A 16506-nucleotide genomic window follows, 5' to 3' on the forward strand; every position below is an offset into this window, starting at 1 on the left:
GCTTTATTGCTTAGCTTTGTGTTTTGGACTGAACTCTTATTAGTGGCTGGAGTGCATTAATTGTGATTCTGGAGTGCATCTTGCAGTTTAGTTTAGAAGAAACAGGGGTAGCACAACCAAAGATGTAAATAAAACTACAGGCAGTGGTGACAGCCAGGAGATTCACTTACATAAATAAATCCCTTCTCCAAAAATAAGGGACTCATGTAGGTAAATCAAAAAGGCTCTGACTTTCAAAGGCCAGCAATCTCCAATCTGCTGTAACATGTATCTTTTCTTGGCAGTGTATGTTTTTATCCACCACGGCTCTATGCACCACAATCATCTTCGCCCACCCACATGAGCTCTTGTGTGCTGAGGAATTTTTTTAAAAATCCATTCTGCACAAATGGATTCAATAATTCCAGAGCTGACCCATCACACTGACCCACTTTGCTCTCTTTTCTTCCACTGTGCAGTGCTGAAATTTGCCATTTCTAAACACACTGGTGACCTCTTAGGAGGCACAGATTATGCGTTCAGGTAAAAAGCAGTTAAGTCAGCAAAAGGCTACCCAAGTGAAGTTTCAGGAGTTCTCAGCCTAAATAAAAAATCAGGGAGACAAGCCAGCCAAGTTAGCTTCAGCCCACTATGCCTGGAAAGACTGAAAAAAATTAGGAAAACTGTTAATTGGGGGGAAAATTAATTGAGGTTTTTAACACATATCTCTATCAAAAACAACCTCTGACCACTGTTAACCACGTGATTCAGGAGAATAAAGTTTCCCAAAGGAGCTGTTTCACCCTGCATTACCTCTGATGAACCAGGCGAGTGCACAGAGCCAAATTAATAACAAGCCCAGAATGAAGCAGGGCCCCCCACCCATTCTTATTAACCCAATTAGGTGACCCATTCCACATGCAGCCCCACAAACTGGTTTGATAGGATAAATTAGAGGGTACCAGTGGCACAAACAATTTTGTGGACAGGAACTGGCACAGCCAGCTGGATGTGGAACCAGCACCTGTCCAAGGCTTTGCTGTGACACCCTCTGGAAATCCCACAGGCCTTTTTGGACAACTGTTCTTAAGGACAGCTCTGAAAGAGCTCTGCAGCAGGACAAACACCATAAGGTACCAAAAGCCAGAGCTTCATCAGCTGCATAAATAAATAAACTTAACAGAAATTACTTCTAAGGACAGAAAATCAAGCAGTGTGTCCAAGCTGCAGATACAGCCAAGAGAGCAGACTGATTCACTGTTTGTGTGCCACATACTGCTCATGTATTTACCCCCATACTTCAGGGCTTTTGCTGATTGCTCTAGAAAACAAAAGCCTTTTTTCCCCAGGTAACCATGTAGCTTCTTCCCCTCCTGTTTCTGCTGAAGCCATAAGAATTGTGAAAGCTTGGCAAGGATTTTCCTTTGCCCTTGTTTGCAAGACGGGATAAGAGCCATTTCCTGAACTTGCTCTGAATTTTAATGTTCTCTTTTACTATAAAAAGTAAGATACTGGTGCTTGTGATACATCCAGTGATTAAATTTCAGAAAACATCTACAAAAGTTGTCATAAATCAAGAAAACCTAACAAACAGGGAAGGGTATAGAGCCAGGAGTGTATGATTTGGAGAGAGGACCACAAAGCACTGATAGAGGTTTTCATGTATAGAGCTACAAAGAGGAAAGAAATTAATTATTTTCCACCTCCACGTGATCCAAGAATAGACTCAGACTACATGGGATATTCAGCTTTGTCATCAGGAAAAGTTTCCAACACAAGGACAGTGTTGGAAGAAGTTGCCAGAAAAATAATGAAAGACTGGTTTAGACACACACCTGTCAGGCAGGACTAATGCTAATTGAACTCACTTCAGATCAGATGATTTGGTGAGGTCTCAGCTTCTATAATTACTGCATTTAGCACTGGCACCGAGTCCTTTAGCACAGGTCCTTTGTTTGTCAGTCAGAGAAAGGGACAAGCCAAAGCACAAACTGAAAACTTCCTTAAAGACATTTGAAGTAGAAAGATACCATAGCATTCACAGAAAACAAAAGAAACGAAACAAAACAAAATCACCAAACAAACAAACAAACCTCAAGAACAAAAAACCCCACACCAACACCAGACCAAAACTGGCTAGAAGGAAAATCTGGAAGATTTTAGCAGAACTTCCCACTTGTAGCAGGATTAACTTAAGAGTTACATGAGGCTGCCAGATCCTTGTGGAATTGAGGCTTGAAAATCTAAATACAGAACCTCTGCAGAAACCCATCCCCAACTCTGATGGGAAAAATATCCTCCCATGAGAATTTTACTTGTGCAGGACCAGGAGTTGGACCCAGTGATCCTTGTGAATCCCTTCTAGTGTGGGACATCCTATTATTTTATGATACAACACCTACCCAGCCTCCCCTCTCTGGCTGCTCCCAGAGGGGAGCACACCAAAATGAAAACTCCTGGAAACATCCCTAAGGAAGAAAAAAGGAACTTTTTCCTCTCAAGGAAAGGAACAGAAGGAGAGAGTCCTCAACAGTCTTGCTCCCCCTGCTTGCATCTCCTCTGACAGCTTGTAAGATAAGCTGAGAAGAAATAAAGTCCTACCTACAAATGTCAACAGAAACCTATCAGCAAGAAAATTCAAAAGAAAGGATCTCCAAACAAAGCTAAAATGGAAAGTCCAGTCCACACACTGGTTTATGGAGGATGAAGGACGGCTTTCACAGAGAGGGGGAATTCTTAATTCCCAGGGCTCATTTCTATTTTATGTCCAGATAAATGGGTTGCTCTCAAGGACCTTTGGCTGAACAACAGACTCAGGACACCTGGACAAAAGGTTTCTGGTTTTGGTGACCTGGCTCACAGCACTACAGACCCAGAAGCCAAACCCTAATAGGGAGAAGGTTTCTGTACACCAAATTCTCCTGATTTATCTGGCTGCACACTAATTCAAGTCTATAAAATATTATTATTGAGTTTGAAACCTTGTTCTTTTAACAAAGAGTTTGGAGCAGACAGATAGTGAATAAACTAAGCAGCATCTTTTTGTTTAAAAAGCAAGCTGAAAAAATTACCAACGTTTCAGAAAACCAAAGAATGGTGAGTGAAAGCTGGCACTCCCTGCAGCACGCACAATGCTGCACAGCAGGGCAGGTCATTCATTAACCAGAGGGTGTTTAAAGTCTCTCAAAGTGATTGGTCAGCTCCTATCTGCGCTGTTTGAGAAACTGAAGCAGGGTATGCCTAAGGGTGTGGTTTCACATCATCTTAGGCTGAATCAAGAACTTGCTGCTACCTTAGAGATTCATCCCCCCTTCCCTCTCTGCCTGGCTCTATGTCCCAAAGAGCTCAAACAAATGAAATGTTATTTCTCAACAGCATAAAAACTTGAACTAATGCAGAACATCACATGCAGGGGAGACTCATTCCCAGTGTGCAATCTCACCCATGTTAAGGACAGGACACTTATCATCCTCTCATTTTATGGAGGTTTGGTGAAACCTGCAGCAAACCACCAACACATTTTCAGCAGGGCTCAGGAAAACTTACTGCACTGAGGCCTAAATAATAATAATAATAACAAAATTTAAAAGGACACTGATCTGTTACATGCAGGATGCACAAGTAAGAGCATGTCTCCATGGTTCCTGAAGGAACCAGCCCACCAGGTTCCTGCCTGGCCTGGAAGCTGGCCCGGCCAAGGTGACAAGTGCCAGAGCCAAAGGCTTGCACCAGGGCAGAAGAGTGGCTGTGCAGATGGGGTGGAGAGGAGGGAAGGGTCAGGTTTCTCTCCTTTGATGACATGGAGTTAGATCAGTTCAGCTGCAACATGTAATTTCATCCTCAAATACCAAAATGCTGAGCACACATGAAAAAAACTGAATGTGGGGAAAGAAGTGAGCAGACATTTCACTAAAAGCCACTGCTCTAAAGCAGAATGCTTGTTAGTAAATGTTCTAAATACCTTTAATTTTTTTTTTAAATCAAGATATGTCAGGGTCACAAAAGTTGGTAGCTAATAATAATCCCACAATTATTTCAGACCTGCTGACTGAATTTCAAAGCACAGCACAAAGAAACCCTGAGTAGAACATGGACAGGGAACTCTCCAATTAAAAGCAATCTCTATTCTCAATGCAGACAGGGGTAGTTAAGGGAACTCAGCTCATGTGGCTCCAATCACATTTGTAATCTCCAGACAAAGCTCAGCACTACCCCCCCAGCACCCAGCTGGGTTTAAGCCAAAATAAATCTGGCAATAAAACACAAATGCCCTGACTTGGAACTGGATATGGCCAAAGTGTTTGTCCTCGTGGAGGCAACAGGAGTTTGAGACAGAACCCAGCAGCAAGATTGTGCTTTGAATTAGGACTCCCAGGGTGCCACCAAGGATCCCCAGTGAAACTGGGAACAAGACAGGGACCAACTTTGGCTCCTGTACCAGGCTCTGGGCTCCCAAGCACCACTTGTAGTGGTTACACACTTCCCTGGCAGCACACTGAGTGAAAATCGATCTGTTAAAGCAGAAGTGACTTAGAAAGGGTCTAAGGAGAGAAACCTGGCAGGGTTTCAGGTCACAAAAAGTTAAAATTACACTCTGACACAAAGCCAAGTCAAGACTCCGAAGTCTGTCACTTCTTTGTGAGCTCTCACTTACTCTGTGCTGTGAAGGACCTGACAACAGTTAAGCCTGGAAATGTTTCTCACTACAGTTACTTGAACAATATACTAAAAAAAAAATATATACATTTTAAAAAATCACACTCACTGTCCAACAGCCAGGAAGATAATTACTGAGCTGCAATACAGAGCTATGCAGTTAAACTTATACAGATGGGAGAGAGACCTAACTATGACCACAGAATGACTCTTGGCAGCATAATCTGCATGTGATCAAACAAACAACAGGTTCAGAGGATCAAATTAGTGCTTATTTAGCAGTGAATTGTACAATCTCAAGTCTCAAGTTCACTTTATGCTTTATTTCACTGAGAGAAAAGAGTTCCACGTTCATCACATGCACTGTAGAAATGACAGTGGTGTACAGGCACTTTGACTCAAACTGGCCACAAATGCTGCCCATATAACTCCTGGGCTTTAAAGCCATTTATCAGAAGTGGTTTGGGTAATTTTTAGTCACCAAAGGGTGAAGGAAAAAAAAAAAAAAAGAGAAGAAATTACACTGGCTGTTGAATTTCAGGACAGCACACCTGAGACATTCAGCACACACCATCTTGGTTAGCACTGAACCCTGGATGTACCCGTGCTATAACCCCAGGGGAATCCTAAATAAAGCACAATCCAACCAACCATCTGCAAGGCCAAGCCTACAAAACATTCCCCCATCTTTCCATCACACAAACCACAGAGCCATGAACAGAACAGGCTCCATTAACCACCAAACCACCCCTTGTCCAAGAACTTCAACCCTGGAAGGAGATGATGGGACTCAATTCCTGCTTTGCCTTGGACATGGCACAGAACCCACCTGGATCAGGAGTGGGGGCAAAGAAAGGGCGGAGAGAGAAGGACTGACTGGTGCAGCTGTCATAACAATTACTAACAAATATAAATTGAAGATCCAAATTCTTTGAAGCACAGGTGTCACTCAAAGCATTCTCCCCAAGACAGATCTTTCTTTTGTTAGGACATTCACAAAACATTCTCCTTTCCAGACACCAAGATCCATAAATGCTGAGCACAGATTTCACCTTTAAAACATCCTCACCAGAAGTAACACCCAAGGCCAAAAAAGTCCCCACCACTGACCAGCTGTCATTCACTTTGGCATCTGAAGAACAGTTACTTTCTACCAAATACAAACTTCCAATTTCAAGCCCAGTTGTAAGGATTTCTGGCACAGAAGTCACTACATCAATATATACCTAGAAATTGTTATTTTGCTCAATAAATTGGATATTGTCAAAGAAGGATTACCAATTATTTATTTCTAAAAAGAAGCCACTTGACCAACTTAGCAGCAAACCAAAAAACACACATTTCAAACAAAAGAAGCAACAATCTTAACTGGAAATATCACTCTATCACATTTTTGTAGTCTTTCAGTGGGAAGAAGGAAAGAATAGAGACAAGACAACAGCCCAATTACCCTGTCATTTTCAGATTCTTTCATGTAAATTTGTCAAGTGGAGTATACAGATTAAATGCAAAATTATTTTCTTACTTACTTTTCAGACACAAAGAATAGTTTGCCTGTCTGAAAGCTCATCATCTTGCCCATTACCTATTAGTTTAGCTTTAATCTCTATTATCTGCTGAAACCATCATGGCTGCATTGACAACACCAGTAACTCAATTTAAGATAACACTCAATATTGAAGCTTCCAGATATAAGACAATTATAGTAATGCAATTTTATTAATAGAAACACACATTCACTAATACATATATATAAAGAAAAATCTTTATTTCAAATGAACATTTAACACAGATTGTAAAACAAACCTTAACAGTGACTTACCAGGAAGCCTGTTCATGTTGACTCCTTGAGCAGAAAGTCCTATTCCCATGTACCTTCAAAAAAACCAAACAGAATATCAGTCAAGCAAAAGAATGGTCACAGCACAAGATTCCCTGCAGCAGAAATACAGCACTAAAATAAACCCAATCCACACAAAAAATTACTGAAGAATGACAAAATTACTAAAGATTTTCAATTACTTATGTATTTTATTGAATCCAAGATAAAACATCAGTCTCCTCTAGTAACTGACAGCTTTCCAATGTACAACTACAGCTACTTAATTGGTAGGAAAAGCACTGAAAAAAAATCAGTAGTTTAATTTCCAATTTTGTAGTTGTGAGGTATTTTTACTCATATATCAAAAAAACTATTTATATAGGTGATTAACAAGACAGTAAAAATCATCTAAGTGCAGATATAGTACATGAGGACAGATGTCTGTCCAGCCTGATGTACTCTCTCCAAAAATAGCTGACAGTGGATGCAGAGGACAGAGCACTCAGTTGTACTTTCCAAGAACACTTTTTCATTGTTCAGCATATATTTTACACAATCTCACTTTCTGAACCTTTGTAGGCTCTTTGTAAAGGCAATACCCACAGCCCCCCCATTCAATTCCTGCCCAAGCTATTTTTTATTTTAAAATTGGAAGAGAGAGGAAAAGGATTTCCCTGACTACTTTCTCAAGGATTTTGAAGTCCTGATTCACACCCCTCCCCAAAGGTCTCTTCTCAAGGCTGGTTAATCAGAGTCTGCTCAGCTGCTCTCACGGAAGCTCATCTCCACCTCAGCTCCTGCTACACTTCCAGTTCTGTGACTTCTTTGAGAAGCAGGGAATAACCAGAGCCACCAACATCACACAGCACAAGCCCAAGGTGATTATTACAGATAACAGCATAACAATGTTCTCTGCTTTGGTTTCTATTCCTCCCCTTCCTGATCTCTATTATTTCATTTATGTTCTGACTGCAGATGAGAACTGAACTCACTTTTCCATCAAGTGGGACACAGCTTGACCCTGCACTCTAAGTGGCAGCTCAGAGGCCAATTTGTATAAAGTCTGGATTGTTTATTCCACCCTCATAAAAACCATTATGCACCTATCCAGCAGGACAGTAAGGCAAATCCAACCTTCACAAAATCTGCTCTTCCTTACTGCAATGCTTATGCACATTCCCATTTTGTGTCTTCTGTTTCTGTTAATTTGCATGGTCTGTAATTTTTTTGTTGTTGTCAAACAACATGGTTGCTGTATTAATTCTTTTACTTCAGAATGATAACCCTTTAAAAGCAGAAGAGTGGCATTTGTGAGCCTCCAAACATTCCTGTTTCAGAGCTCTTCATAAGAAGCTCTCCTGAGACTCCAGCTTGCTTCCCATCCCTGATGTGCTGGGAAGAAAAAATATTTCTTTAAAATTTCAGACCTTTAGTCACATGTCCCTCAACTAATTTTGTCAACCTTATTGGTTTTTTTAAGCTTAAAAGTTTGTTCTTTCAAATTTTCTCATTGAATAAAATTTAAACTTGGGGTGTGTACCCCAATTGCCTCTCAACCCTATGTACTTTTGTCAGTTGTTTAGATCAGCTGTCTGATCCTCCAATAAAATGTCTTCTTAAACAGTCTCTCTGCCATCTCAAAGAATTTACCCTTCTGATTTTATTAGCTATTCTTAAACAAGCTTCTTTAATTTGTAAGGTTTGTTTTCTGGCTTTTTTGCTGTTGGGTGGTGGTGTTTTGGATGAATACTGAAGTGGCAGGGCTTTTATGGCAGTTCTCAAAGGATACCAAAGATGAGTGATTATGGTCAGTGCTGCAGAACAACTTCTGAACACACCTTTGCTGTAAACATTTTCTGCACTGCTCAGAGCACGAGTCAGAAGTGACATCCCCATGAGCTCCCTGACTCACAAGAGCCTCTCCACAGCAGGCATTTATGGCATCTAAAAATTCAGCCTCCCAGTGTCATCTGACATACATGCATCTGTAATAGACTGAATTTGGGGATATTTTTACAGCCTTCCAGGCACAATATGGAAGACTTTCTCCTATATCTGCAGGGACTACTCCAGCTCTTCCTTGTCACACTGACAGATAAGAGAGTTCTTATTCAATTTCTCTATTTCTACTGAGTCTGGAGTCTTCTGCTGCTACAGAGATTTCCTTACAACATGGTGGGGTTTGCGATGTGCTTTTTTCCAATTATGTGTGCAAGCAGCCAGGATCCAGTCCACAGCTACAACTGCCCTCAGCTCTATGAGAGCAGTGACAACCTCAGTGCCACCTCTGCCAGCTGCTGAAGCCTGAGGGGAGCTGTGATCCAAAGTACCCAATTGCTTCAGCTCAGTGTGAAAGCACCCTCTAAGCCTGAAGCAATAACACCAGAGAGCTCACCCTGACACTGGCAGGTCTGAAACACTCAGCAAAGACCATTCTCTGGCAGAATTATCCCCACCAACTTCACCAGGTCACATCACAAGCTCCAGACCTCCTGAACCTGTTGGCTGTGACAAACTTTGTTCAAGGAACAGGACGTGCCTCTTGGCACAGGGAATGTTTCTTATGTCCTGATCTGTTTGGCTCAGCTGAAGGTAAAGCACTGTGGCACTGTGGCCACTTTGTCGTGTGGTGGTGTCAGATTCCTTCCTTTCAGTATCACACAGCACAGCTCTGCAGGCACGGGGCCAGGGGCCAGCTCCATCCCTCCTTGCTGCTGAGGGTGCTTGTCTGCTCCTCTGCCTCTACGTGTGCTGCTGCTGGCATGAGCAGAGCCAGGACTGAGCGGGGAGGGCACCTCTGCACGCAGCCCTGGCACAGCCTCACCACAGTCCCAGCTGCAGCACTGCCCTTTGTCCCCCATCCCTGCTGGGGCTCTGCTCTCTATTGCACCATAAGGAAAACATTGGAAATTAGAGGAAATAACCTAATTGTCAAACTCAGATAAAATAGGTCATCACCCACTTCAGCTTATCCTGCTTAACTTCATTATTTTCTGTGCAGATTACCCCCCTTCTTTTGTGTACAGCTAAATCTGATGCACATAGCCAAATACAAAACTTATACAATTGTATCTTTCCATTTTCAGACAACATAGCTTTAAATTGCGACTGGAAGCTTGTATTTTTATAAAAAGCAAGCACTACAACTCCATAAATTCTAAATTTAAGATTACACTTTAATCTAGATACACAACATCATGGAAATATGTTGCTAAAAAAAAAAAAGGAACATGACCACAAACCTTCCTGGTTCACAGTTTTTTGCTCTTCAACTTCTGCTCCCATTTAAAGCTCAAGACAAACTTTAAAAATGAGACCATAATGGCTGTAACTGTACACAGAATTTGCAGACAACCTAAAATAAAAACAGACTCCCTCACCATGCTGAGTTTCAACTCCACAGCCCACAGCTTATATCCAGATCTTCAAATTGTCACAGACTTGACTGCTGGGTTTTGTTTTAGAAAGTGTTACTTTGCTTTTATCATCTACAATCAATTTATGTACCAGAAGTAATGGATGAAATGAGCTTTAAGATCAATAAAGCCTCAGTGCAAAAAAAAAATAAACCACTCTATTCTCTTGAAAATTGGGAGGGGGAAAAAAAATTAAATCCTCAGCTCCACCACCCCCAAAAGCACCAGATGCTTTCTGAACTTCTTGGTGCAAAACAACTTCTCACTTCCCTGATTCCAAATGTTCCAAATCAGTTTTGTGTATGCAACAAATGCTGGTTAAACAGTATCTGTGGGCATCATCAAGAGCAAACTACTGCCTTTTTTTTTTAATAATGAATCAATTATTATATTGAGTATCATTCAACATAAACCTCTATGGCCTGCCTGTCCTCACCCCTGGTTTCAGACCATAATGATGTGGACAGACTCCCTGTGGGGTATCCCTTAACTGGAGCTCCTTTTTGAGAGATCCAAAGAGCCTCTTTAAAAAAAAAAGGATGCACAGGAATGTCAGCACCCAGTGTCAAACTGGAAAAAATAATTTTGGGGGCAATAATACCCTTATATCCATTATCCATCATAGGCAATCTGCAAATCTGAGCAAAAGTGACCTCCTAAAACCATCTTCTGAGCAGTGAACACTGAATACTTGGACATGTCCCCCACACCTAATCTGAAGCTTCAAAAATGCTGCATCATTAGACCAATTCCAAATAGAGCAGACTGGCAAAAATAAACTCAGACACATGCTGGTGATTCAGTCAGAACAGCCTTGTTTCCACTCACCAGCAGCCCTGGCAGTTACCATAGCACCAAATTTTTCCAGACTCCTACTCCACCTCAGCCCTGCCCAGCACTGGCTGCTTTAGAAACTGTGCCTGAATCAGCCCCACCATCAGCTCTGCCTGTTCCATCCCCTCCCTGCCTCTCCTTGGCCCCAGCACAGGAATGAAGGACCTTGGTATAAAGCTCTCATGGCAGAAGATTCTGGCTCCACACACACACCCCCAGCAGTATTCTCAGGGATTTTTCCTCCAGGTCTCACAGCACCATGGCTGTGCTAAGATTAAGCTCAAAGACACAAAGCTTTTTGGGTCCCTTCCCAGCTGCCAAGGACTTCAGCAGTGAACACCAACATGTGGCTGCTCCAGCACAGTGATATCCAAACACAAGAGCATTCACTTCTGGCCCCTAAGACAACTTGGGTTGTCTTAGATAGCTTCAAAGCTGCATTTTAAATCTGTATATTTAAAAAAAAAATATGTAATTTGGTTTTTGTTTCTGTCAATAAGACTTTCTCTTGGAAAATAAATGGAAAATCAAAATGATGACTGCATTTTGGAATTAAATTTTAACTCTTAAAGATATAAAAGATCTCAAATGCAGTGACTCAGTCAGGAAGAATTATATATTGTCACTGGGCAGAAATCATCTGAAAAACAATGAGAAAAGTTATTTCACAGGAGTGACAACATCTCACTGACCTAAACTGAAACAAAGAGATCTCTTAATGAGGCTGCTCTAAGCATTACAGAAGTAGGGGAGACACTGATGGCTGTGTTTAGCTTGTCCCAGAAGGAGAATCCACCCATATGAGAAGCAATTCTTTGAGTCAAAAGATGTTTCTCCAGAGCAAACATGATACTCAGAGAACCTGCCAAAAAGACAACGTAAGAAAAGTTTTTTGTGCAGTTTAAAGCTGCTTTGTATGAGCAAACCCACAAAAATCCTTGTGAACCCAGCAGAAAACCTTCAGAACAGACCTGCTCTTTGACAGCAAGTGGCCAATGCTGAAATTCCAGGATTTGCATCTATTTGGCTTTTCCAGAGCAGGACTGAAGAACTCATTGAGTACAACAGGGGAGAACACAGCAACAGAACTCCTGCAGACCTGAACTACATTCTTCACTTTCAGGAATCCCAGGAGCAAAGATCATGTCCATGGAAAGCACCTGGGAAGCACTGCTGTTGCAAAATAAATAATAATAATAATTTTGCACTGTGTGCAAAAAAAAGGCAGGGGAGAAAGAGGGGAAAAGCAATTAGCCCACGGACTTGGAGTATACTTGAAACAAAAGGAAGGATTTCTTCCTTAAAAAGCTGCAAGACTTTCTCCAATGAACTTGGGCTGAGTGCTCATCTCTAACACTAGCTGACAATTAGCAAGGCAGATTTGTTAAGGCTCTGCCAGGAGAAGAAGGACAGTAAAAATAATAAATACAGGTTTCCCCTGTATTTATTGTTCAACTTGTTGAAAGGTACCAGGTCAGGATGGTGAAACAATCCCTGCCACTATTTTTTCAAGTGGCTGTGAGGTTCACCCAGATGGAAGACAAAATTCAGCCCATCTAAAAGCTGGGGAAACAAAGGGTAAAAAATACACTGGTTTAGCATTGGCTGGGTAGCAGCCACCAGCCCAGAACTCTTCTTTCCTGAGCCAGCCCCACCCTGGCACAGCACAGGAGGCTGGAATGACACTGCCAGGGATGCCAACAGGCACCAAAGTGCAAACATGAAAGAGTTAAGAGCAGAGAGGTTGAATAATTTGTTTTGAAGGCCACGACTTCCAGCAAAGCAGTTGTGAACCAACATTAACACAACAGAGGGTGGAAATGCCTGGGATTGGCATTTTATTACATGGCTCAGCCAAAGCCAAGCAATCCTGCTGAGCCATGAGTTAAACAAGGGATGTCTCACTCTTCCACAGGTTTGTGACTCAAAGGCTTCCTGTATCCTGCAGATTTTTCTAATAACCACACCTATGTGGCAGGAATCCTGTCCTCCCAGCTATCATGCACCTCACTCTTTCAACATGCACAGTTAAATCTAAAATAAACAAACCAAATGATCAAGTTAGAGGTGAATAACACACCACAGTGGTGGCATTTCAGAGACTTGCACAGTCTCTTGTTGCAAAGCTCTGAACTATCATTCTTGTCTGAGGTGGGTCCTGACTTCATGCCAGGTTTAAAGAGTGGTTAGAAATGATAACCCTTATCAACTCACCACTTGGAACCACATTGTGGCAGTTCTGGTGGGGGAAGGGGAACATTGTTTTAAGGCAGTGAAAAAACAAGTTACATCTGCTTAGAAAAATTACCTGTGGCATGTAAAACACTGGATTCCAACAGTCTCCAATTCTTCAGTCTAACAACAAATATTTTGGAACTACTTTATAAGGGAATATAATCTCTAGAGTGGAAAAGGTTCTGGTTTTATTTGTGCATATTGTGCTGTTCTGCGATGGTGCTTCAGAAATAGCCCTGATGGGCTCCAGGAAGAATCCCAATTCCCCAAGAAGAATCTTTACTAACAAACTATGCAAGGCTGAAAAGAAGGGGATAAAGGGAAGAAAATAAAATTTTGAAGAGCTCATTAAAAACAACTATAAGTATCTTGAGGCAAGGAGGAATCCAGTGTACATCAGCCCTTGGAAAGGCAGAGAATCCTTAAAAGCTGAAGGCTGTGGAAGGGAAGGGGTGAGTGAGCAGGACAAAACTGAGAGGCAGCAATCTGGTAACATAACAAATCTTCTCAGGGTGGTTATGAGTAATTAGTGATAAAAGGACAAGAGGAAGAATGAAAAGCTATTTTTGACAGACCAAGGTATCATATTCAGCTCCCTTCTAATTTTAGGATCACGTTCAAGTGGTATCTGCCAGCTGGAAGAAGGGCCAAAGTGTCCCTTGCCTGTGCTACCTTCAGGAAAGGAAGACTGATGATGTAGATTAACAATGTTTGTAGGAGCTCTGGAAGATGGAAAATAGAGATGAAGACTTGATCTGAGCACCATTTAAGAAAGAAAAGGCCAAATACAAGCAGCAAGGTAAAATCACTAAAATCTGTCACAAATAACCAGTTTCTCCATCTGCTACCCCAAGCATCACCACATCCAACAGAACCCCAAACCCTGTGGTCAAATGCAAATGCAGCTGAAGCAGAGGTGTCCCAGCAATTTATTGTTTTTCTCACTCTTGGCAGCTGACTCGTTCTCCAAGTCAGCTGATATCCAACAAAGTTCACACACAAACCATCTCAGTGGCAAATGGTGCCTACAGTCTGGGAACAGCACAAAGCATTACTGATACTCATTCTCTGATTATTTCTTCTGGTTACACCCAACTGAATAAGAAGGATTTTTGTTCAGGTTGTCCTGCTGATTAACAAACCTCACTTCCAAAGGCACTGCTCACAGTCACTGAAAATGTATTAGGGAAGTTAAACAGGTTTCCACAACTGAAAAAGGACTTCAGATTGTTTGATTGGCACTCTAAGTAATAGAACATTTTTTCTGCCATGAATAAAGCCTGGAAAACAGTAAAAAACAATGCTAAGAATTACCACAAATGTCTAACAGAAAAGCATCCAAAAGAGGGCAAGTATTTAAATGACTCTTTCATTCTGGTGACTAATCTTGCATTTCAGCCCATCATAACAGACAGATTATAAATGAACCCTGAGCCCCTGTTTTTCCTCTGACAAACAAGGGGACAATATAAATGCAATACCCAAATCAGAAGAAAACACTCCATCACCAGCTAACTGTCTCTCAGGGGGTATTCTCACATCCTTGTAGGCTAATTTCCTCTGCTTTAGGCTTGGATGGTAACAATTCCTATGAAAGGAGGAGTTCTTTCCTCCTAATAATAATTAATGAAATTACAGAAGGAAGTAGCTGCAATATTTACATAAGATCTGGAGGGAGGGTTAATTCTGTGCAAAACATCTCAGAGAAAAAGCAACACCTGAAGTTGTAAGAGCTGCACTGGTGAAATAAGAACACTTTCTCTTTAAACAGCAGCAGAGTCCGGGCTGGGTGAGTGCTGGGAGAGCACCACACACTGAACTCACAGATCTTCACACTCTGACATCTCCACAACAAGGGACAAAGGCTGCATGTGCACCAGGGCATCAAAACAAAGAACTTGTAAACAAGCTGGCAGATTGCAGTGTGGAAACAGATCCAGTCTTATATCACAGGTACAATGTAAATCCCATTGCTAGAAGAGCAGGATAAAAAATGAATCTGGCCACAACTAACACAATTCAGCTTCAGTGGAGAGCTGAAGAGAGAGAGTCAAAGCTTCACACTGGATGATAAATTCTTCAGCAGTTCATCATTTCAAGGCTTCTCAAGTGAAAGAAAAAGGTTTTCCTACATAAAAGTTATCCAGCTTACAAAAGTTATTATTAAACAGAATTCCTTAGATCTGCAAGCTTAGAATATGTAAATAATTAGTTCCCATTATCCCGTGATTTGATTTAACTGCAAACATATTCTGAAGAACTGAGCATAATAATGTTTTACATGTATTCTAAAGATGTTGATTTTGCTAGCTTGCTTTTGTCACATTCTTACCTATTCTTTAACAGATACGCAGAACTAGCAGAGGGAGGGGGATGAAAAAATAACCAAACAAAAATAACCCCTTCCCAAAATTTTTCTTCTTTACTGTGCAAAATTCCATAAGAAGCTGAACAAAAAACTCCAACAACAACAAAAAAAATTATCACAGTCAGAAATCTAGGAAATCTCAGATCTCAGACATACCTAAATCCACACATCACAAGTGGACAAGTCATGTATCACCATCACTGCTGCCATTTCATTGCTTTATTTCACAAATAATTTTAATGATAAATTGATACTCAGCTATTACAATGGATGGCCCATGACACTGCTATAAAACACTCAGTTTAAATTTCTATTTCATTGATAAAAAAGAAAGGAATTAAAAAAGCTATCAAGTGCAAATCATATTCCAAGATATTCCAAGTTCATGACTCCTTTACACTGAAAAGCTGCTCTCAATATTACTCCCTTTCAGGAGAGTGTAGCAGAACAATGACAAAGAAATAACAACTTGTGTGAGGTGTCATCAACTGACAAAACCTCTGCAGAAAATGAGTCTCTACACCTGAGAGCACCAAGGCACAGCTGGTGGCTGAGCAAGAAGGACTTGCTTGGGCAATCTGCAATTGGGAGCAAGGCAGGAACTGTTTATGGAATCTACTTGGGGACTTTATTTGTGTGTTGGGTTGTTTAAACGAGTGTCTGCAGAACAGCAGAAATTCAAACAAAACCTACCTGCAATCAGAACAACCCCCTCTCTGTGCTGGTTTTGGATTCTTGGAAACCAGGATGGAAAAAAAAAAATAAAAAGGGGGGAGGAAATCAATTATTTACAGGCTTCCCAGTAACAAATCAGGGATCACACAAGAAATCCTCAGTTCCCATAGAATGTCCCTTACCCCTCCCTACAGGCACATCCAAGACAGGCACTCCAAGGTGCCTGAGCACAAGCAGCCAGGGCTGTCAGAGCTCTCCGTGGCCAGGCCTCTGGCAGCATCTGGAAACCATTACAGAACATGAGCAAAAGGCTTTTCACAGAGCCATCACACTCACCATATGCTGAGGAGAAATGGAAAGTTGGCAAGGAGAAACATAAGCAAGGAAAAGGGGCAGATGATTTGTTACTAATGTACAGACTGCAACCAACCAACACATCTGACCTTTATTTTTCTTTTTCAGTCAGAGAGAAACTAAGCTATTTTTAAGTCTGGCTTATGGCACTTGTGTATGAAAGCTAA

The 16506-nt window shown here is 41.4% G+C and overlaps 1 protein-coding gene across 2 annotated transcripts in view; it reads right to left on the bottom strand.

Moving 5' to 3' along the window:
- Nucleotides 1–16506, bottom strand: part of RANBP10 (RAN binding protein 10) — a 63338-nt gene that overhangs the window by 40724 nt on the left and 6108 nt on the right. For both annotated transcript variants that reach the window (XM_063167996.1, XM_063167998.1), the window contains exon 3: nt 6458–6510. In XM_063167996.1, the coding sequence (XP_063024066.1) occupies nt 6458–6510 (53 nt within the window). The remainder of the gene's footprint in view (nt 1–6457; nt 6511–16506) is intronic.

This window comes from Melospiza melodia, chromosome 13 (assembly GCF_035770615.1).
Source record: "Melospiza melodia melodia isolate bMelMel2 chromosome 13, bMelMel2.pri, whole genome shotgun sequence".
Classification (NCBI taxonomy): Eukaryota; Metazoa; Chordata; class Aves; order Passeriformes; family Passerellidae; genus Melospiza; species Melospiza melodia.